Genomic DNA, 23,133 nt, shown 5'->3' on the forward strand with positions numbered 1-23,133 from the left:
ATTGCTTGGGACATACAGTACTAGCACTGCTTCATAAAAAGCCCTAGAGGAAGAAAGCTTTAAAAAATTAAAAAAAAAAAAAAAAAGCCAGCAAGAGAAACTTTATTACAAACCATTAGAAATGTACATAAAAAAATATTAACATTTTTACAAATTTTATACATCTCATTCTTTAAATTTACATATATACACTAGTCACTTTGTCACCAAAATACTGGATGAAAATATCTGGGTGGCTTTTATAGAACTGGCCCAGTAATCGCCGCTTCTCTTTTGGAGAAAGCTTTGAGTTTTCATAAATTGTTTTTAACAAAGCCCAAAGCTCAGTGTTCGTTGTTTTTTTGGTAGTGGTACTGTATTCAGTGCTATCAAGTCTCTGGCAGAAGGAGTATCCTAGAAGTAAAATAAATCAAATTTCATACTTCAGGAGTTGGAAACATCCAGTGCTTGCAAGTGATCACTGCAATAGAGATACGACTAGAATCCAAACTATTACCACCCTTAAAAGTGAATTGAAGGTCACAGTTGGCTTTTATCCTTCTGAGTACAAAGTCCTGATGTTAGTGAGAATCTGATTTACTCCCATTTTAATTTCTTCCCCTCTATTAAGGAGAGATAAACCCCAAATACAGCCATATTAGTTTCCTATCTCTGAATACAAAATCCAGCCAACAACTAAGGTGTGCTGAAAAATGGCTTATGGTAGTGTAGGTACGGGTTTTTCAACACACCTCTAAAAAATGCCTTTAATTTTTGCCAAAAATGAGTGTGTGGTAAAAGCAAGAGCTAAGAAAGCAAATAGAATATTAGGTATTATTAGGAAAGGAATGGAAAACAAAAATGAGGACATTATGCCTTTGTATCACTCCATAGTGTGATTGCACCTCGAATATTGTGTGTAATTCTGGTCACTGCATCTCAAAAAAAGATAATGAAATTAGAAAAGGTACAGAGAAGGGCGACGATAATGATAAAGGGGCTTGGACGACTTCCCTATGAGGAAAGGCTAAAGCTGCTAAGGCTCTTCAGCTTGAAGAAGAGACGGCTGATGGAGATATGATAGAGGTCTATAAAATATTGAGTGGAATGGAACGGGTAGACGCGAGTTTGTTTGTTTACTCTTTCCAAAAGTACTAGGAGTAGGGGACACACAATGAAGCTACAAAGTAGTACATTTAAAATTAATCGGAGAAAACATTTCTTCACTCAATGTGTAATTTAACTCTGGAATTCATGGCCAGCGAATGTAGTAAAAGCAGTTAGCAGTGTTTAAAAATGGTTTGGATAGCTTCCTAAAAGAAAAGTCCATAAGCCATTATTAAAATGACTTGGGGAAAATCCACTTATTTCTAGGATAAGCAGCATAAAATGTACTGTTTTGTGATCTTGCCAAGTACTTGATTGGCTACTGTTGGCAACAGGATGCTGGGCTTGATGGACCTTCAGTCTGTCCTACAGCAATACTTATGTAGTACGGATTTGGTCTTTCAAAGCTGTTTTAAGGGATTTTTAAGTATAGAGAGCTCTCCCTATCTTTTTAAAGAAAAGCTCTTGTTATTTCTTCTGTAAAGATTTGCCATTTCACACCTTTTTTATAACCAATGTCCGATTTAGTAATTTTGATTTCTGCTTTGGGGGGAAAAAGCAATATATAAATGCCAATATTAGATTTGATTCTACAACCACTAGAAAAATAAGTATGGGATTGTGGTTTTAAATTCTTATGGAGACACAATTACTGGTTATATTGTGTGTATTTGGTAAACCACTTTTTGTAATTTGTATTCTTGAGTTACTGACAGTTGGTTTTATTACTATAATATGATTAATAAAATAAATTCAGTAAACATACAAAATGTAAACATCAAGCAATTAATTTAATTTGAATGGTATGTACACCACAGATGTTGGTTGAAAAAAAGTGGTAGATGAAGTTTAATATTTTAAATAAAATGACAAATTAAAAATACTTGTTCCTATGTACGATAGGGTATGGAGATATTGGGCAAAGTACTTCACCTGCCACCGCCTAATTTCCTACCATGTTCATTTGTGTTATTTTATTGCCAGCCCCACTGTTATAACATTTAACATTAGTAAATGAAGCCTTTTAGATTGTTGTAAGTCCTCTTACAATCTAATCTTTGTTTTTTATATACAGGTACAAAATACTTACCTGTATGTAAAAGATATAAATTGCTTTGATTGAAAGAATAGAAAGGAAGTATATCAAGTCCCATTCCCCCCCTCCAGGGCAAGAAAGACGTCATTACTAAATTAATAGCCAACTATGATCTACCAATTGAAATACCCACGCTAAATCTGAATAAGACAGTGATCCTTACCTGTGTTTCCATCAGGGTCTTTTCCTTCCTGTATGGCCATGAGCTGGTCACTGACCATTTTATGCAGAGAGCCAGGAATCTAAGACGACAAAGGCCAGAACAGATTCAGATTAAAGGTCTTACATTCCACAAGTGTCAAAGCTATACCAGTAATCAGGGTTCTGTTGGATGAAGGGGTCATTCACCTTGAATATCTCTCTTTGATGGTCCAGAAGGAACAGCACCAGGAGGTCTGTCTTCCCTTTTGAAAAAGTTTTATTGTTAACAATTGCTTTGAGGAACACCCTCTTCACACTCATTCTGTTCTCACTCTGCAGAAAAAAAAAACAACATACGATACTGAAATTATTCATGCATGAATGGTTCATAGAAAACAAGAAAAGAAGTTAGGCCAATTAAAAAGGGATATTTTCCTTTTTTGTTAAATATGTCCTGTGTTTTATACTTGGGGCCCTTTTACCAAGCTGCAGTAAAAAGTGGCCTGTGTTAGTTTTAGTGCATAAATTGGTATGCGCTGGGCCATTTTTTAGCGTACCAGGAAAAGCAGCCTTTTTTGTTTGTTTTTTTTAAATGGGGCAATAAATGGTTGTGCACTAATATAAAAATGAATGCACAGCTATTTACTGCCTGAGCCCTTCCACCTATTTAGAAGGTATTAAGGGCTCGGTAATCGGGCAGTGTGCAGCAGTGTGGCCACATTGCTGATTACCACCGGGAACCCTCCCCCCCCTGGCTGTAGAAAATTATTTTCTACTGTGGGAAACTGTGCGTGCCAACTTTGTAATGAGATCAAAGGCTGAAGAGAGGTCAATGAAAATCACAGAGGAGTGCTGATCCAGGAAGTTCTAAAGGAGAGATCAAGGCATGTTTCCAGATACTTGGGACAACTCCACACGAGAGGCTGGTCTGGAGTAGTGGGAGAAATGGGAAGAATTTAATTTGCTAAGCACTTAAAAAGGCAGGATGGCCAGGTGTCAGGGGCAGATCCTGAGAGATTGATGTCTGCATGGCCAGATTTTACAGACGAGAGTGAGATGGTGTTAAGAAGTCCAGGCAGAGAGAATTAACAGAGGGGGGTGAGCATTGGAGAGTGCAGTGAGAACAGGGAAGGATAGTTGGGACAATAGCCAGTGATGCACAAAGATTATCTTTAGTTTGCCAGAAAGAGGTGAGAAAATGGTAGGGTCAAGAATGGAGGTAATGAGTGAGGGAGCCAGTGTGCTGATAATACTGGGGGGGGGGGGGGGGGGGAGTGCAAGGTGTATTGCTTGCAGTAGTGATACGGTGCAAAAAATAAATTTTCTTGTCGCTGTGTAAGGTAGAGCAATAGAGGCATAAAAGATTTGAAGCAAGCCACGGCAGAATAAGTGTGCTCTTTGCACCAGGTACATTGTGAGCTTCTATGTTGGGACTTCAAGGGTCTAAAAAATCAGGAGTGAACCACGGTGTGGTGGAAGAACGACGAAGGGGGACAGCACAATGAAAAGCAGAGAGAAGCTAGTTCCCAGATCTATGGGGAAAGAGGAGCTGAGAGAGAGTAGAGAAGCAAGCAGCTTAAAAATATGGTCTTCGTTTAGAGGACGCCAAGAGGAAGGGAAGCATGGAGGGGAGTCAGAAAACAAAAGGAGAGCATGATCAGACCAAGGGAATGAGGAGAAATGGAGGAAGGGCAAAAGGAGAAGATCAGACCAGGTGTGTTACCAGCTGAGTGTGCTGGGAAAGACATGCTGACTAGCTATTCATGCCACATCTAGACTAAATTATTGCATCCCATCTTTCTCCTACCATTATGGTGTATTTATTCATTTCTTAGCGTATGCAGCAGATGAATCTAAGAACTGGTGGGTTGTGTCCATCTACCAGCAGGTGGCACTAGAGATTACAAAGCCAGCCAGCCAGCTCCTCGTTCACCTCAGTACATCTCTATCTCCAGCTCCTGGATTTGTCTGTTGGTGATACTCCTAGGTCCAGTGGGCCAGTTGAGTTTAGGGGTATCTGGCCGGTGGTGCCAACTTCAGGGGGAATACTCAGTCTCCTGGATCCCTGCTTCACCCTCCCCCCCCCCCCCCTTGCCTCCCAGTCTTGAGCTCTAGCCTTCCTCACCAGTTTAAAAAAACAAACAAACAAAAAAAAACTCCTCAAAACAAAAACATGAAACATTTCGGGCAGTACAGGGTTTTCCTGTCTTAGTGCTGTGCTTTCAGTCTGTGTGCCGGTTAGGCAGCAGGCTGCTGCATCGGTGGGACTCCGCTTCTCCTCCGGACATACCTGCTGTTCGGTGAGTTCCTGCCTTTCTCTTTTGGAGCAGGGGTACTGTGCTTTAATATGGGCAAATACTGGCATTTGAAAGCTGTTCCCGCTGCGGTGGCAGATGCTGCGCAGCGGGATTCTGTGTGGCGGCGTCTTTGAACACTGGGGAGGGAAGTGCTGAAGTTCCCCTTCCCCGAGCAGCCATTTCCCATGCTAAAATGGCGGGGACATGTGCCTTTTTGCTGGTGTGGCGCTTTTCTCCTGTTATCAGCTCTGATCCTTTCCCACCCTGCGGGCCTTGATGTGGGCAGGGGGGGAGGGGCAGCTTCTCCTAAAGGACCTTGTGTTCCATTAGAGACTGCTGGTCCAGGGGATTCCCCTTTATTTTTCTCCAGCCTTTGGTTTCCTTTACCAAAAGCACTATTGAGTCAGAAACGGTTTGCATGTAGCTGGGGCAGTGGCGGGACCATGAGGATGCATAAAGCTTATGAAAGCATCTCTCTTCAACTGATGTTTCACAAACGTTTCCAATCCACCACAACAGCGCACAATAAACTATTGGACAATCAACGAATAAAATACAAATGAATATCAATACTTTTAAGCGACTATTAAGACTCAATTTCCTAGAAATGAAGAAAAATTAGCGCATCAAGCGTACTAAATATAACATACTTTGACCTGAGTAAATGGCTACTTAATGGTGGCATTGCAAAACAAAAACATATCAGTGTCGTAGAGCACAATTTTCTCTTTCAGATACTTTTCACAAGCTGATTCAGGTAGACTTTATTAATTGGCTTTGAACTTTGGTACATTTTACCATTTGCGCTGACAGTGCCAACTTTGAAGAGATCGTGCGGGGCGGTTATAGATGCTGGTTAGTTGCAAATCTGGCAGTATTATGTCCAGCAAAAGCATAATACTTGTTCAAAATTTCAAGTCCATATCTTTGTTTGCATGGAAGTTGTTGCAGTCTGAATATTGGTCCAAATATGTTCCGATGAGTTGCGACCAATTTTGATGCACACTTTGAATCAACTTGACTGGATTTTGCATCCATAATGTTAAAATGTATTTCATCGGAATTAGCATCAAAAACTGTACAGGATTTGAATTTTTTAGCCACTCTTATAAATGTGTTTGGATTTTATTAGACCCCAAAAATGGCATTTTGGTAAATGTCGCGCGCTCATGGACTGACAGCCTTTCAGAAAAGGGGTCTAGATCTGCAACTATTGCAGTTAAAGACCTCAAATTTTGGAAAACTTTGAACACCTGACTCGCGCAACAGATAAAATTTGAACAAAATTGAAGAACATGATGGTGGGAACTTTTTTTAATTTTAGACCACTTGGCATGGAATGACCCAATTATCAGCAGGTAAGGCATAATTTTACCTTAGTCTATTAGAATAGGTTGCAGACCCTTCCCCAGCAGTAACCAGTTACAGAAAGAATTATGGGTATTTTGCTACAATTCTGCTAGAAATATGGAGGATTTCTACCCACTGTATGGTAATACCAGACATTTGTATCACTGGAACTTCACTGATATCATAGACAGAACAGTGTAAAGATCCTGCAGAGATCACCAGTACTGATCATAAGTAAAGTATCACCATACTGGAACAGCCTGAAGGTGCATCGATGCCAGTATCCTGTTTCCAATCCAAGCCACAATTACCTGGCAAGATTCCCTCCCCCCCCCCCCGCAAACAAAAATAAAACAAAAAGCAGCAGGAAATCTATTCCTCTTATCTCAGGAATAAGCAATGGATTTTTGCCAAATCGTAATAATGGCTTATGTTTTTAAATTACTTGTCCAAACCTTTTTTAAACTCTGCTAAGTTAGCTGCTGCTTGTACCACATTCTCTGGCAACAAGTGCCAGAGCTTAATTACATATTGAGTGCTGAAATGGTCCAATTTGTAAAATTTACTACTTAGCTTCATTGCATGTCCCCTAATTCTAGTATTTTTGGAAAAATATATATCAAGTGATTCACGTCTACCTGTTCCACTCAACTCAGTATTTTATAGACATCTTGTCATATCTCATCCCATCCTCTTATTTTTGTCCTTCTCTGTACCTTTTCTATTCTGCTATATCTTTCAGATGAATGACTCCTGAGGAATTAAAGTCGGGGCAGTACATGTTAGAAGATGTGCCTTCCACAAGAGACATCACTGTTCTGCTCTCCAAAATGCTTCCACACTGCTTCACTTGACGTGAATTCTAGAGCTAAGAATAAAACTAGTAGCATGTTTCCACTTTAACTACTTAATTTGTACTGAAATGTTTTTAACAGTGTAAAAGCTAGTGTTGTCCAAGCCTGCAAAAATCTAGGGAGAGAGCTAATGAAGTACAACATTCTCACATCCTTCTGTATCCTGAAGGCCAAAGGATCTGCAGCCACAGCCATGAAATAAAGCAGCCTTCGAAACTCTTCTCTGGTTTCAGAATCCAGGAGTTTCAGGCACAGTTGTGTTGCTTCCAAAGCTTGTTCCATCTTCCCATTCACTAGGGTTAAAGCAGAATGTCAGTCATCTTTATGTTTATAGACCTCTGCATAGTTTCTAGAAAGCAAAAGAAAGTTGACAGACTGCATCTTACCTAAATATATTTACCTAAAAATTAGAAACTGGAATTTGTACAAGACTAATGAAATTTTAAGGTAGTCGATATACTGGGTCTTTCCATAAGGACAAAGTGGCTATATATATATATATATATCAGAAAATGTAAAGAACTGCAACTGGTGATAGCAAGAGCAAGAAGTACAGAAGGTGACAGGGAAGAGGAGGAATGGTTGTGTTAGCAGCACCCATTGCAACGAGCCCCGGAAAACCTGTGCTAATAGGCCTTCAGTGAAGGCCTAAACGTCAAAGGACAATTGTTCAGCCCAGATGGAAGGAGGCCGAGAATTCTACAGAGAAGGGACCCTACAAAAAGCAGTGCTGTGTGGTCTCACCTCCACAATTCATCTGAATTGTCATAGCAACAGTTTGTAAGCAAGATGGCTGGCAGGCCAGAAAAATTTAAGGGAACATGCAGGGAATAGGAACAAGCATATCTGTTATATTAGTTACTAAAAAGAAACATTTTCCAATATGCAACTGTGCTGAAAAGTGAGAAAGTGCCTGTATTTCATAATATTTAATGCTAGGGTCAAGGTGGATAGCAGCTACCACCAGGGCAGGAGTGTGTAGGGGTCACTCATTTCCAAACTCCTTAAGGTTCCTTTGGATACCAAGAGGTAGGGGGTGTAAGGACAATTTTTTTTCCTGGTTTAATTTCTTGTATTGGTTTTCAATACAAATATAAGCCAGAGCTCACAACCTAACAAGCAACATTTTACAAAGTATGACAAAACTGGAGCTCACATTTAAAAAGTAGTAATCTAAATTCAAATTAAGTGAAAACAAGAGAGAGGGAGGAAAGAGGAAGAGAGGAGGGTAAGGGGAGGGGGCTGGAGGATACAAATCAAAGCATAAAGCATGCATATGCCATAAAATACATCAAATTTAGTACTTATCTCTGTACCGTATCAAAATAAGATACAAGTGGTAGCCATTTTTCCCTGTATGAAGCAAAATGAGAAGATTGCTTTGCAAGGTGTGATTCGAATTTGTAAATTTGGAGCACTAAGTTCCACCATTCCTGGTAGGTAGCCTGATGTAAAGACTTCCAATGGGAGAAGATTACCTTCAAGGCTAAAGAAACCATGGTGCTAACAAGAGCCCCTTCACTAGGAGTCAACAGACTCTTGTAATACTCATCCCTGAGAATCACAAATTGAAAAGTGAGTGAGCCAGGAAGGTGAAAAATGTCTACCAGTTGTGACCGGATTTCTAGCCAGTACTTATGAAGGCACACACAATCAAAGGTAAGATGCTTTACAGTACCCACTTGAGACTGGCAAGACCAGCATATACTAGAGTTAGAGGAATTGATAACCTGCAGCTTATATGGCACCCAAAGAGATCTATGCATAAAGAAATACATAGACTTTATAGTATTAGAGGAGTTAGAGCACCGGAAAAGGGGCTTCCAAAGCTGTTTCCACTGCTTATCAGATATAGGTTGCTGTATGTCTTCCTCCCAGCATCTACGCAAACCAGTACATTTAGTACGAGAATTGCTAAGAAGGTACTTGTAAATATGGGAAGCAACATGACCAATGTGCTGAAGCTTCAGATTAAAATCAATAAGCTCTGGAGTTTGGGTCAGGAACTGAGTGTGTAACCTATCTTTGAATTTCTTTTTTTACCATGGAGCTAATCTGAAGCCATTGGTAAAATTGGGCGTCAGATAGTACAAATTCTAATTTCATCTCTGAGAAAGTTTTCCATGTCTGCCTACTCACATGGATCATATCTTTTAAGGACCAAATACCTATGCGCTGCCACTGAGACCACGAAACTTGTTTATTGCCAATTTTAAAGTTAGGATTATTCCAAATAGGGGCGAATGGTGTAGCAGACCAAGGGATATCCATTAACTTATAGGCGGTGTGGATAAGCGGGTTAGACGCAATGCTCTTAGGGAGGCGCATGCTAATGATATGAGAATGTTTTAATGGGTCGATAAGGGCCTGTTCAAAGGTTAACCATCTGGGCAGGGAAGCAACATTAATAGGGGAGATCCATTCCATGCCCTGCCTCATAATGAAGGATTTGTGATAAAGCAGGAGATCAGGGAATTTCACACCTCCATGCCCTTTTGGGAGCTTAATTTTGTTCAGAGATATTCTGGGCAATCTAAGGTTCCATAAAAAGCTGGTGAGCATCTTTTGCAGGGCCCAGTCACTACACCAGACGTTTGAGGTCCCCTCTGGGAGGATCCAGAGAACCCTTGTTTGTACATGTATGCCAAAAACAGGGCTACAAGACCAGAGATCAGATGAGGGGCATCCGATTCAGGCCTGTGGGCCCTTGAAATCTAAGGCATTGCTGCATGAAGGGAACTTGGCATATGGTCACTACCAGGAATGTACATGGTCCCAGCCATGGCAATGTGAAATTCAGCTACAGGATGCAAAGGAAGCCAGTGTACAAGTGAATCATAAATGCATTACAGTGATAGTGTGACTGGGAAAAGGTGGGAGGGAGAGGGATGGATGATCTGACAGTGACTAGCAGTAAAGTTTCTGCTCTGTTCATCTCTTCCTGTCCCCTCTTTCCTTTTTCAGGGAATTACAGTTTGCCTCATTTATGCTCCGGTATTACCATCTTTTGCTCATTCTCTTCTGAGCAGAGGAAGAGCATGTTAGCTCCTTGGAAACTTACCAAAAATGGATTAAGTTAGTCCAATAAAGGTTCCCCTTACTCCTGTTTTCACTATACATCATGTGGCCCAGCAGGCACAGGCTCTTTGCTTCTTGAGGTGACAGATTCCGCCATCCCACAGCTCTCAAAACAAATTTTGGCCCACTACTTTTGACATACTATTTCGCAACCTTTGTATCCTTTACCTAGCAGCTCTGCAATCCCGACGTGGACGTCAAAGAAATTCTTTGTCAATAGAGGCTCTTTGTTCTGATTGTAGAATTTGCTTATTGTCTCAAAAAGCAAGTGTTTCCATTCGTCTCTTTGCTCTGGCTGCTCAGGTAAGTTTCTACTGATATTCACCACCAGCTGGTCTGGGAGATACTCCAAGCAATCAACTGCTGCAGAAATCCACTCATCTGCTCTACAATGTTACAAGAAGAGATTTCAGTGAAGATGTGGATATGGCAAAGGATAGCCCCCAAACCATCACAGGCATTTAAAAAAAAAAAAAAAAAAAAAGCTTAATCCCCGCTATACAGTGAAAACAAAGAAGTCAGAACTTGTAGTCTACGGTTCAAATACACTTCCTCAGGGCAAACAGGACCCAATTGAGCAATCACTGCTTCCCACACTTTAGAAACTAATTCCACGGCAATGCCAACAGCCCATTAAAGTGAATAGGCTGTGTCTGCACTAGACTGCTTTGTAAACTGCCTATCTGGGGGGGGGGGGGGGGGGGGGGGGTAAGTTCTGGCCGTCTTATACTTCACTGTATAGTGGGAATAAGGAGATTTGTTTTATACTTATGATGGCTTGAGTAAATGGCGCAGTAAGTTAATGCTTCTCTAATCTGAAGCTGTTTCCTTATTTTTTCATCAATGTAACAGTAATGGCTGCTAGCTTAATGGAGAGGGTTTTTTTTATGTTGTATTCTTATTTGTACCTCCACCACCCAAGCTGCAAAGGACTCACTACAAAATCAACCTATGCATCCAGCTTCTCCTATATAAGCATGCAACTATGGAACGCATTACCTAAAGCCATGAAAACATATGACCTATCAAACTTCCGGAAATCACTACAAACTACCTTGTTCGAAAAGGCATAACCCTAACGACCCAATTTAAATGCCTGAACCCTGCAACACAACGAAACTAATACTCGAACTGGACACAACTCTTCCTCCTTTCAATTCCCTAATGTGTCTGTCACACATGACTTCACTATACCACAATATCACTCTGTATTTGACATACCGGAATTGGCAATCGCCTTCACGGTACTATGTAAACCACATTGAGCCTGCAAATAGGTGGGAAAATGTGGGATACAAATGCAACAAATACAAAAAATAAGTTTTCCCCCGTTTCTATATATTTATCGTCAAGTATAGCCCCCTCCATTTAATATATCCAGAGGGGCAACACAAACCCACATACCAAATCACAACCTCTAACCCACATTTTAAAAAGCTCTTTGAAGTGTTTAATGCTTAGAAGGATTTTTAAAAAATAATGCTGTTCAGACCATCAAAAATTCCCTATATAAACCTCAAGGGCATCAAAATGCTAAGATCCCCATAAACCATGTACAGTGATCTTTCCCTTTTATAATATTTAGTGGCACTTGATATACCAACTGTCAAACAAAGCGGTTCATAATAATAAAAACAGATTTATAAGGAAAGGAACTATGTGATCAAAAATCAGGAAAGAAAAGAAGCAGCAGCATAACAATAAGGACAATTTACTGAACCTGTCTGTGCTATCTGAAATATTTTTCATACCATATCATGTTAGAAAAGTAAAGCTGGTCTTTGTGTGGATACTAAACTTACCTGAGTGGACACTGAGAAAACAGTCAAACATTGGTCAACTTTTTTTTTTCATTGAATTTAGAGTGTCAAATCATGCATTTGGAGGGCAGATGTCCAAAGCATCAGTACAAAGGGGTGGGGGTGGGGGCACAGAACTGATGTGCAACTACTAGGAGACCGACTTGAGGGCAATATGATGTGGCAGTAGCTAGAGAGCCATGGACGAGGCACAGAAAACCAGCAGAAATAACAGGGCATAAAAGAGCACATCCATATATGTCATTGAGGCCTATATCTGGAAATGCTGTGTTCAGTTTTGGAAACCACATCTCAGAAAGGAGAGGCTACAGGTTGTCCAGAGAAGGCAACCAAAATGGTGCAGAGCCATCAGATATCATGATAGGAGAAACTAGGATCTAAGTTTATATATTATACAGACACACACACACTAGAGAAGAGAAGAGATAATGGGAAGATGAGAGCACCATTAAAATACCTACAAAACAGTGCAGTCACATCAGAAATCACAATAAGAGAAATTCTAAATCTACAGGAGATGGTGGAATACGAGAGAACCATTAATACAGCTACAAGGTATTAATGCTCAAGACGGAAACTTTCATTGTGAAGGATTCTAGAACATGAGGTCATAATGTGGTGCTATGAAAGGGTAGAACCCAGGATCATTGAGCTTTGTTCTTTTTTGTATATTGTATGTCAAAGATACAAGGGCACAAAAAAAAAAAAAAGTTTCCTGGAAAGGATGGTGGATCCCTGAGGTAAAGAAAAAATAGTGGTAGATTTTAAAAAGACATTAGCTGAGGATCCTTAGGAGGTAAGGATGAAAATGAAGCACTGGGCTAACCCCAAAACCACGGAGCTACCAGAGGAGAACCAATGTGTATGTATTGGTTATGGTGATGTTTTTATTGTAATCCGCTTTAGAATTAAAGCTGGATACAACTGTATAAAATATAATAATCTGCACTAGAGAGCTGCACGGCTTCTGTCCCCATGGGAATCCCGCGGGATTCCCGAGGGGACGGAGGCAGTTCCTGCGGGGTTCCCGCGGGGATGGAAGCTGTTCTGTGGGGTTCCTGCGGGGACGGAACCAGTTCTATGGGCTTCCCGTGGAATTGTAAGCTCCACCTGCACCAGCCTCTCATCTACCGAATACCAATTTATTTGAGTGCTGTCTCCTCCTCCTCTTCTTCCTTGCTTTAACAGCATAAATGTGGAAAGTCTTCCATTAAGGAGGTGGTAGAGTCACAAATGACGACGGAATTCAAAAAGGCGTGGGATGAACACAGAGGATCTCTAATTAGAAAATGGAAGTTATATAAAAGTTAACCTTAAATGGCTGCATGTGTGTGGATATGTCAAGTGACACTTAGATGGCGACTCTGGCTGTGATGAACTAGAGCTGATACCTGGCAGACTTGTATGGTCTGTGTCTCGTACATGGCAATCTGGTGTAGGATGGGCTGGAAAGGGCTTAGATAGCAACTTCAGTGGCTGGAACATGAGGACAGTGCTGGACAGATTTTTATGGTCTGTGTCCCACAAATGAGAACATGAATAGGCTGGAGTGGGCTTCGATGGCAACTCCAGCAGTTGGAACATAAGGATGGGGCCAGATAGACTTCTGTGGTCTTTGTTCCAGAAACACGAAAGAAAGACCACAATCAAGTATATAATATCACACTTGTTGATTTAATGATGAATTGATCATGAGTGTGACTATTGGGCAGAGTGGCTGGACCGTTCAGGTCTATTTGCTGTCACTTACTATGTTACTATTAATCCTCTTTGCTCCCAGGCTGGTGCACAGACCTCAGCTCTGACACAGGCACGAGAATCAGATGTCACCTGACCTATTGGCGCATGCATGTGGCGACCTCTCAGCACACACTGCCAGTGAATCAGAGATAAATCTTACATGTGCGCACCAGAGTGTTCCAAGTTCCAACTTCCGTTCCTTCCTTGCCTACAGTGCTGTGGCTCAAATCCAGAGAGAGACTGAGGGAGCTGACTGGAACTTTCTTTTATGTACTATTAAATTCTTACGGGGATGGGTAAGATTCCTGTCCCCGTGCAACTCTCTAATCTGCACCAGGTGGCATTTATAATCCTAAAGAAAATGGCACTATTTTATTAAGTAAGCTACTGTACAGGGAAGGGCACTGGACAGTAGCTTCCATATGGGAATTTGGAAGTGTATCTACTCAGCACAGACACACGTGTTGCAGGGTAGACTGGATGGGTCATCTTGGTCTCTGCTGCAGTTTACTGTGATACTATTTCATTTACTTTTATAGCCGTGAATGTTTTCACTGAAGAACAGAAAAAGGGAGCAAGACAATCCCCTCAACTTCTCAGATAAGAGCTTTAAGGCGCATCTTGTGTGCCCACTTTCATTCCTGCTGTAATGCTATAGACCCTCACTGATCTCTGGTTCCCCTCACCTTTGTGTGGTGAAGAATCCTTTTGTTTTATCTCATACTTTCCTGAAGTTGCTCATCTCCCTCTACTCTGGGAGGCTGTGCCATAAATCCATCACCCTTCCTGTGGAGAATTTTCTGGATTTTCTAATCTAGCCGTCTTGAGCCTCATTCTTTAGAATAGGTATTGTCAACCCAGTCCCCATCTGCATGCACTACTGCCATTATATTCATTATGGATATTCTGAAAATTATACTGGCTGTTGTGTCCTGGAGACTGGGTTGAGAACCACTGATTTAGCACAAGAGAAGAAAAAAAAAGAAACAGCTTCTTGTGCTTGATTTAGAGACTTTTGAGGTGTTTAAATGCTTATTGTATACTCCCCACTCCAGCTTAGGTCTGTTCTCTAGGATATATATATATTTTTTTGTGTTTTTTTGTTACATTTGTACCCCACGCTTTCCCACTCATGGCAGGCTCAATGCGGCGGGCAATGGAGGGTTAAGTGACTTGCCCAGTCACAAGGAGCTGCCTGTGCCGGGAATTGAACTCAGTTCCTCAGTTCCCCAGGACCAAAGTCCACCACCCTAACCACTAGGCCACTCCTCCACTGGTCCATACATGGAGAAGTTAGGTGCAAGCCGTACACCATTTTGATAGTCTCCCTTGGGAATGGCTGCAACATATCCGTCTCCTGTTGGACATAAGGTCTCCAGAACCGATATAATACTCCAGGTGAAGTCTCGATGTGTAGAGGCATTTCTCAGCTTTTACCACTAAAAGATGCCTCCCTTTTCAACCCTGTACAGCCTTGAAACATTTCCAAAATGAAGCCTATAATTTGTACACATTCCAGCTTATTTTCAAAAGAGAAAGACGCCCATTTCCCGTGGGCGCTCAAATCGGTATAATCTAAACCCGATTTTTGGCATCCTCAACTGCAGTCCATCACGGAGACTAACAAAAATCACTGGGGTGTGGCGAAGGCAGGACTGGGGCGTGGTTATCGGCCGAGGAAAGATGGGCGTCTTTAGCTGATAATCGAAACAAGGGCGTTTTTGACGAGAATTTGGTCCACTTTATTTGGACCCTTTTTTTCAGATCCAAGTCCCAAAAAAGTGCCCCAACTGACCAGATGACCACCGGAGGGAATCGGGGATGACCTCCCCTGACTCCCCCACTGGTCACTAACCCCCTCCCACCAACAAAAACCCACTTTACAAACTTTTTTTCCCAGCCTGTACGCCAGCCTCAAATGCCGTACCCACCTCCATGACAGTAGAATGTGTTCTAATCTCTGACAGCCTTTCCCTGGTTCTGATGTGGGTCTCAGGTGAGTGCGACACCTTTTCTGTTAAGGGCACTGTAGAGTCACATCAGCAATGCATTGTGGTGGGTGTAGGGTATTGGGCTCCGTGATTCCACTAGCTTGTGTTAAATGCTCACGATGTTGGTAGTTGGTGGGTCTCTCCATGGTGCTTTTCCCCCTGCTTACTGGGTCAGAGTGTGCCCTGTTTTGTTTCTGATAGTCCATGAGGTAGTGGCCATTTGTGTAAGACACTTTTAGATCCCTTTCATGTGTTAGCCACGTTACAGCACTTAGTTCTTACCTTGAATGTTACTGAAAGAGGGCATTGTACACCATTCTGCCAGCTCGGACCTACTGCTAATCTCAGTACTAGCGAGACTCGTTGCCAGTGGGGCACAACCTCTGATCTGCAGTTAACTGTGAGTAATGGTGCTTATTCAAATAAAGGACGTTTTCAGCGAGATTAGTCTTCAGGTGTCAACTGCTGTGCCAAGGTTATACACCAGCAACAAGTCCTGTCCCTTGAGCACTTTTAGTGGGTACTGCAGTGCACTTCAGGCAGGCAGACAGGCCCATCCCCCCCACCCGTAACACTTGTGGTGGTAAATGGGAGGCCTCAAACCCACTGTACCCACATGTAGTTGCCCCCTTCACCCCTAAGAGCTATGGTAGTGTTGTACATTTGTCCCTCCCACGACCAAATGGCTTGGATTGGGACGTTTCTGAGCTGGGCGTTTTTAGTTTCCATTATCGCAAAAAAAAACCCGACCATCTCAGAAGGGACCAAATCCATGGCATTTGGTCCGTCCAACCCGTATTTTCGAAATGAAAGATAGACGCCCATCTTTTTCAATAATACGGTCTGTCCCGCCTCTTCACAGACCCATTTTCGGACATAGACGCCCATGGAGATGGGCATTCGCGTTCGATTATGCCCCTAATTGGCTTCTAATGGGGGGAAGAGCTCTCAAAAAGCAAGTCACAACAAATTAATTCACCAAAATATCTTATCTACAGCTTCCTTTTTTACATACCCAATACTAAATAAAATGCCTTTACTGCACAATTAAAACAAAATTTTAAAACCCACATACTGAGAGTCACTAAAAGCTTTGAGAATCTCTCTGTCCAGGCAGTTACTGCTCATCTCATCCACGCTCTTCTCTGAAGGGGGCAATTCTGGCCCACTTTCTTGCTTGTCTAGCAAAGAGTCTAATAGCGGAAGTTCAACCAGCTGCAGAAGACGTCTAATGGTCTGTTCTTGCCACACTTTGTTAAGAACTGTGGAGAGAGAAAAAAAAAAGTGAGGGAGCTGTTAAAGAACAAAGAGAAACATATTTCTAGCACCAATGCTACCATTCCAAACTGTTACCCAACATAAGACAGCCCAGAAAGGCTGCCAATAACTGAGGAGACAAATTGTTTTTGAATGGAAACATTTCAGGTGGTCTTCATTAATATTATGCAGGTGGACAAGGGTTGGATTCCTCATTAGTACAGTTAGAACATTTACTAGGCTAACGCCCTCCAATCCAGTCTAGGTTGGTTTATTTTTTTTCTAACAAAAGCCAAAGCCAGAGTATAAATTGGAAGGCTAATGTTTGTGCCTTAGGGCTTTAAGATTTTTCATGCTCCCCTGTCAAAAGCTTTTTCAGGAGTTTGTCACATAAGGCCTTTAACCTGCCATATTCAGCAGATTCTTAATCTTTAACCCTAACCTTGACACAGCTGCTGCTTATTGAATCAGAGCAAGCCAAGTCCCCATGCATAGCCAGATGAAAAATCTCTTGCTATTTTACCCATGGTACCAGAAATAACTGTGCCTTAGTAACAGTTTGGGAGGGGAGATTAACCTATCAGTCAGATATATTGACCTGTTCAGAGCCTGCTTGTGAGACTCATTTCAGCATTAGGGTGTGGAAGTTGAGCTCCACCCCACTGATATTAACAATGCCCCACTACTTGGCACTACTATTTCAACTAACTGCTTTGCAATGTGCTGGCATGGTCATGCCCCCAGTGATCCAGGATAAAGGGAGGATTTTAAGTTCAGTTTTGTTCTTTTATCTGGATTTGAAGGTCTACTTATGTCAGCCTTTGGAGAGTCCCGTCATTTTGTGGTGTGGCCATTATGGGGGTTCTAATCTCATTCACAAGTTGCATGTTAGGGGTTCCCCCGTTTTGAGGCCACAGGTAATATTTTGGATGGTCATGCTGCATTAAAATTATGCAGACCACAGATTTGTTTTGGAGAGATTACAGATAAATTAATGCCCAATTGATATGAACCAAGATTTTTGTGATGCTGAACATACTATCCATAGATATTTGTGTTAACACAATCATGGCTGTTGGAAAGTGACATGGTTTTATTGGATCAACTATATCCTAATCTAGGATTTGTTTTATCAAGCCTGATGTGGTAAGCAGGGAAAGGGACTGTTGCTCTTCACTAGAGTACTCAGAGTGAAGTAACCATGCCTAATAGCTGGGAACGTTTGGCAGTTGTGAGTAAAAAGATTTTTTGTATTTTGGGTGGTAGTCAGATAGGAGGATCCACCAGAGTATACACTAAAAGTGCGAAGGGATAGGTAAGAAAACCAGGAACGAACAGAAATCCAAGCGAGGACAGCCTATCAAGGAGTAGGCAGTGATCAACAGTATCAAAAGCAGCAGATAGATCAAGAAGGATGAGGATAGAATAAAGAACTTTGGATCTGGCCAGGAACAGGTCATTGGAGAGACTTTAGCAAATGCTGTTTCAGTTGAATGAAGAGGGCTAAAGCTAGATTGAAATGCAAGAATAGCTAGAGATGAAAGTCAAGATGAGGGTGGTGAATAGCATATAAATACTCAAAATTAACTACCACCCTTTCAAGACAAGGGCGGTAGTTCATTTCATTTTGAGTATTTATATACCACTTAAACCTAAGCAGTTTACAGTTTCACTTTATAGGTACTTGGTCTGTCCCTATTGGGCTCACATTTTACTACTGTTGTATCTGGAGCGACAGTTAAGTGACTTACCCAGGGTTACATGGAGCTGCAGAGGGAATTGAACCTGGTTCCCCAGGATCTCAACACTGCCAACCATCAGGCAGGAGCGGGAATTGGACCCCGTTCCCCAGGTCCGCAACCTGCTACACCAACCATTAGGCCACTCCTCCATTCCGATAGTTGGAAGGGCTGGTAGAGTTTAGAGAAGGTTTTTTTTTTTTTTTTTGAGGAGTGGTGTAACTACAGCATGTTTTAAGGCATCAGCAACAGTTGCAGTGGAAAGAGAAAAATTGAGGATATGACAGAAATAAGGGATGACAGTAGGAGAGAGTAGTAAGTAGGTGGGAATAGGATGTCAGTTTGGAGGAAAGAAAATGTGCAGTTTCCTCTTCAGTGATTTCAGAAAAGGAGACAGGGTTGAGAGGATGGAGGTGACTTGCTTGAGAATTCAAGGTTAATCTTGTGAACTTTTATCATTAAAGTACTCAGCCCGAGTCTGGGGAGAAAGTGAAGGGGGAATTGAAGGTGAAGGCACTTCGAGGACAGAGTTCAGTATGGCAAAGAGACAACAAGGGTTTGAGCCAAGAGTTTGTAAACTGGATGTACTAGTCCTGTTTGGCAAGTGAAAGAGCAGACTGAAAGGAGGTCAGTAAGAATCTGAAAATGTATGAAATCAGCATGGGCACAGGATTTCAGCCAAAGGCATTCAGCAGATCAGGCACAGAACGTAGGTAGCGGATTCTAGAGGTCAACCAAGGCTGGGGTTTGATATGCCTTACAGAACAGGAAATGAGAGGAGCGAGGGTATCCAGAGTAGAGGAGAGAGGAAGAGATAGCCTCATTGACAGACTTGGATAACATAGTGGTTGACAAGAGGTTACAAGCACTGGAGGACAGAGTAGAAGAGTCAGTAGCCTGAAGATTCCTAAACGTATTGGTGGAGATTGGATGGGACTGGGGGGGGGGGGGGGTGTTTTAAGTGTGAAAGTTAGCAGATGATAGTCAGAGGGGAAGAGCTGAGGCACAGAAAAGTGAACAGTTGAAGATAAGATCAAGACAGTGGCCATTCTGGTGAGTAAGGGTGGTGGCGCACAGTTGAAGATTGAAAGAGGATGTGAAAGTGAGAAATTGAGAAGTATAATAATCAAAGGGATCATTAGCATGAATGTTAAAATCCCCAAGAATGAGGGAAGGAGATGAAGGTTCAAAGAAAAGCCAGGAGCCAAAGTCAGTGAGAAAGGAAGAAGTGGACTGGGGGGGGGGGGGGTTAATAAATGCCTGCTACTTGGAGAGGAAGAGGAGTGAATAGACAGATGGAGTGGACTTCAAAGGAGGAAAAACAGCAAGACAGAGGTGGAAGAAGAGGTTGAAATCTACAAGAGGGTGAGAGTAGTAGCCAGACACCACCTATGCAGCCCAACTGGGTGAGGAGTATGGGAGAAAAGGTAACCTCCATGATATAGGGCTGCAGCTGAAACAGAGTTTTCAGGGCAAAGCCAAGTCTCAGTTAGGACAAGCAGATGGAGAGTACGAGATAAAACACTTTCCTACATCCATGACCTCTAAGTCACACAGATATGCCACCGAGCATATAAGAAATGCAGTGAAGAGGAGAGGAACAGAAATTAGATTGAAGACATCACTATATGACCTGCACAAATATGAAGAGAGCTGATGTGGAGGACCAGGATTGAGATCGATATCCCCAGCAGAGAGCAGGAGCAAGAGAGTACAGAGAAGAGTAGGAGAGGCATGACAACAGCGACGAAGATGAGATGTACTCAGACAGAATGGAGAGATGGTTGAATCAATGAAAGGAAATGTGTGACGGTTGAGAGCCGAGAAGGAAGACAAAAGGGAGTGAGATGAAAGCAGAATGTGGGCAATATGTTCCTGCAGTAAACAGTAGTTTCAGATGGAGAAAGATTGGGAAGTGAAAGTACCACGAAGAGAAACTGTACTGGAGCTAAAAGAAATAGCAGAAAAGATGTTTCACACTCCGGCACCTGGAGCAGAGACCCTGGGTGAATTGGGGTGGACCTGGAAGTCACCCCAGAGTAGGCTGTGAGGATATGCAGATGGGCTGACATTTAAGGCTCTTTCAGAATGCAATCGTTTGTGATCAGGGAAAATGCAGCAATAGTGAATTTCTTGGCATACCAATCCCATCACATGCACATATATAATGACGCCTCCCATTTAGCAGCATCATTCAAGTTCCTATTTACAGAGTGAATCACACTGACATTTAAACGAATGTTAAAGCAGTGTTCTGTGAGGAAGTATTTTCTGAAATGATGCTACTAGTTAAGCAAGCCATGTGGACCTTAGATTAGGGTTATTATGGGAACAGTTGTCCTACTATTGTACTTAAATTAAAGGTTTTGTTATGCAATTAGTAGAGCCTTTGTAATCTATGTGATTGACTTTAATTGCACCCCCCCCCCCCACACACACACAGATGCTTCTGAAAAGAGAAGGTAATCAAGTTCAATAAAATAAAAAAAAAGTACTTAAATTATTTTAAACAATAAAAACTTCACATAGAGGCTTTACTTGCTACAACAGATTGTAATGGGAGGAGTTGGGAGGGAAAGCATAGAGGGGGACCAAGAAAGTAAGAGAATCAGCAACAGATTGGCTCCCGAGCCACCCACTCTCCTGTATCCCAGATCCCTTGTTCCACTAGCTCCACCTTTCTGCACCCCATCCCGACAGCCTGCAGTACTTCATATCCCTTCAAAGTTTATCAATAGAAATCAAACAAAATAAAACATGGAAAAGAAAATAAGATGATACCTTTTTTTATTGGACATAAAACTTAATACATTTCTTGATTAGCTTTCGAAGGTTGCCCTTCTTCGTCAGATCTGATGAAGAAGGGCAACCTTCAAAAGCTAATCAAGAAATGTATTAAGTTATGTCCAATAAAAAAAGGTATATTTTCTTTTCCATGTTTTATTTTGTTTGATTTCTATTGATAACCATAAGAGTGGACTAACACGGCTACCACACCTATCCCTTCAAAGAAATCTAATTAAAACTGCAGAAGTTACACACACATGTAGGTTTGTAAACTAGGGCAGCTACATCTCAAGTGATAACACATGACCTTGCAAAATTGTCACTTCTACATTGAAGTTACCAGGTGTTATTTTATGTAGCTACAGTATATATTTTTAAGCTGGTCTGCTCCCGCTGTACATGTCAGCAAATACATGGGTGCTCCTGCAGGTATTTAAGGAAAGATCAGCAGATTTTTTTTTTTTTTTTTTTTTTTTAACTCAAGGGGTCAGGAATGCCTGTGTGTCTAGGGGCAAAACAACAACTATTTGCTGTGTTTGATACATCATTGTCAAAGTGCTTCATGGCAGTTTACAATACAGTGTATAAGGGGAGACAAACAACATTGACTAGATACCAAGAAAAAATTAATACAGTAGATGGGGGGGGGGGGGGGGGGGGAGTCTGAATAGAACATATAGACAGAGGTCTATTACACTGTAGTCATTGAAACAGAAACCAAAGGGAAAAATGGAAACATTGGAATAGGTAAGGAGAAGATGTGCCAACTGTCAAAGGTATGGGAATATTTTAACAAAGAACCACGCTTTCAAGAAAAGTTTGAATTTTTGGTAAGATCATTCTGAATGAAGAGTAACTGGACAACAGATTCCAGAGAAAAAGTGCAAGACATTGAAAGAGCAAGACTAATCCACATGCAAAGAGTGACATTTTACTAGAATGGGCTGAAACTTAGATTGAGGGAAAACCAGTAAAAGGAAAAAAAAAAAAAAACCCATTTAAGTAAATAAAAAGTTGCAGGTTTGTTTGGGTTTTTTAAAAATGTTTTAAGACACTTTATTATCTAACTATTTTAAGTCACTTTAACTGTTTAACCACACCACCAGTATTGTAAGCCACATTAAGCCTACAAGTAGGTGGGAAAATGTGGGATACAAATGTAACAAATACAAGCATTCTGACATTTATGAAATACATACTGCGACAAACCCCAAGGCACCTGCTCCTACCCACCCACCATGCAGAGCAAACCACAAAATATACATTTTGCAAGGAATAGTCCCATTAGCACATTAAATAACTGGACCCTACTTCCTTCCAACAAGCCTGGAAGAGCCAATATCTCAGAACCACCCTATATAAAAGCTCATGTAGCATAGAAATTTATACAGGTAACAGCAGTTAGGGAATCCCTCCCTTCAAATTGCCTATCCCTGTTATCTACTCTCAACCCTTCCCCCCCCCCCCCCCCCCCCAAAAAAAAAAAAAAAAACTACAACTGCTTTATGGTTCTATGTAAAATAAGACAAAAAGTTTAGCTAGTAGGCCATTTATTTTTACTGGGACCTGTTATTTAACATTTAAAAACACAAAACAAAAATACGACCTGCATGACTATGGGTGGAATGGTGTGAGGGAATATGCCGAATGTAGAGTGGAAAGTTATACTCTATTTTAAATAGGCAATGTTCGGTATAAAAACATTTTAAAGAATGATGTGAGAAAGGAGCAAGGTGATCACATTTGTACATGAAACAAAAATTCAACGCCGCCTATCTTGTGAGACGAGACTGGACATCTAAATAGCAGATCAACACACACAGTGCAAAGTGATGCCAATATCACAACTATAGATATAAAATGCTGGATGTTGTTAGGAGTCACCACCTAAGAAAAA

At 41.5% G+C, this 23,133-nt stretch overlaps 1 protein-coding gene across 1 annotated transcript in view; it reads right to left on the bottom strand.

The window, feature by feature from the left end:
• Window positions 1-86: 86 nt before the first annotated feature.
• Window positions 87-23,133, bottom strand: part of LOC115468722 (DEP domain-containing protein 7-like) — a 44,704-nt gene continuing 21,657 nt past the window's right edge. The window contains exons 4-9 of the mRNA XM_030200643.1: window positions 16,529-16,715; window positions 10,071-10,288; window positions 6,975-7,117; window positions 2,531-2,656; window positions 2,346-2,424; window positions 87-393 (exon numbers count right to left, since the gene is read on the bottom strand). Of these exons, the coding sequence (XP_030056503.1) occupies window positions 179-393; window positions 2,346-2,424; window positions 2,531-2,656; window positions 6,975-7,117; window positions 10,071-10,288; window positions 16,529-16,715 (968 nt within the window). The 3' untranslated portion in view covers window positions 87-178. The remainder of the gene's footprint in view (window positions 394-2,345; window positions 2,425-2,530; window positions 2,657-6,974; window positions 7,118-10,070; window positions 10,289-16,528; window positions 16,716-23,133) is intronic.

This window comes from Microcaecilia unicolor, chromosome 4 (genome assembly GCF_901765095.1).
Source record: "Microcaecilia unicolor chromosome 4, aMicUni1.1, whole genome shotgun sequence".
Lineage (NCBI taxonomy): Eukaryota > Metazoa > Chordata > Amphibia > Gymnophiona > Siphonopidae > Microcaecilia > Microcaecilia unicolor.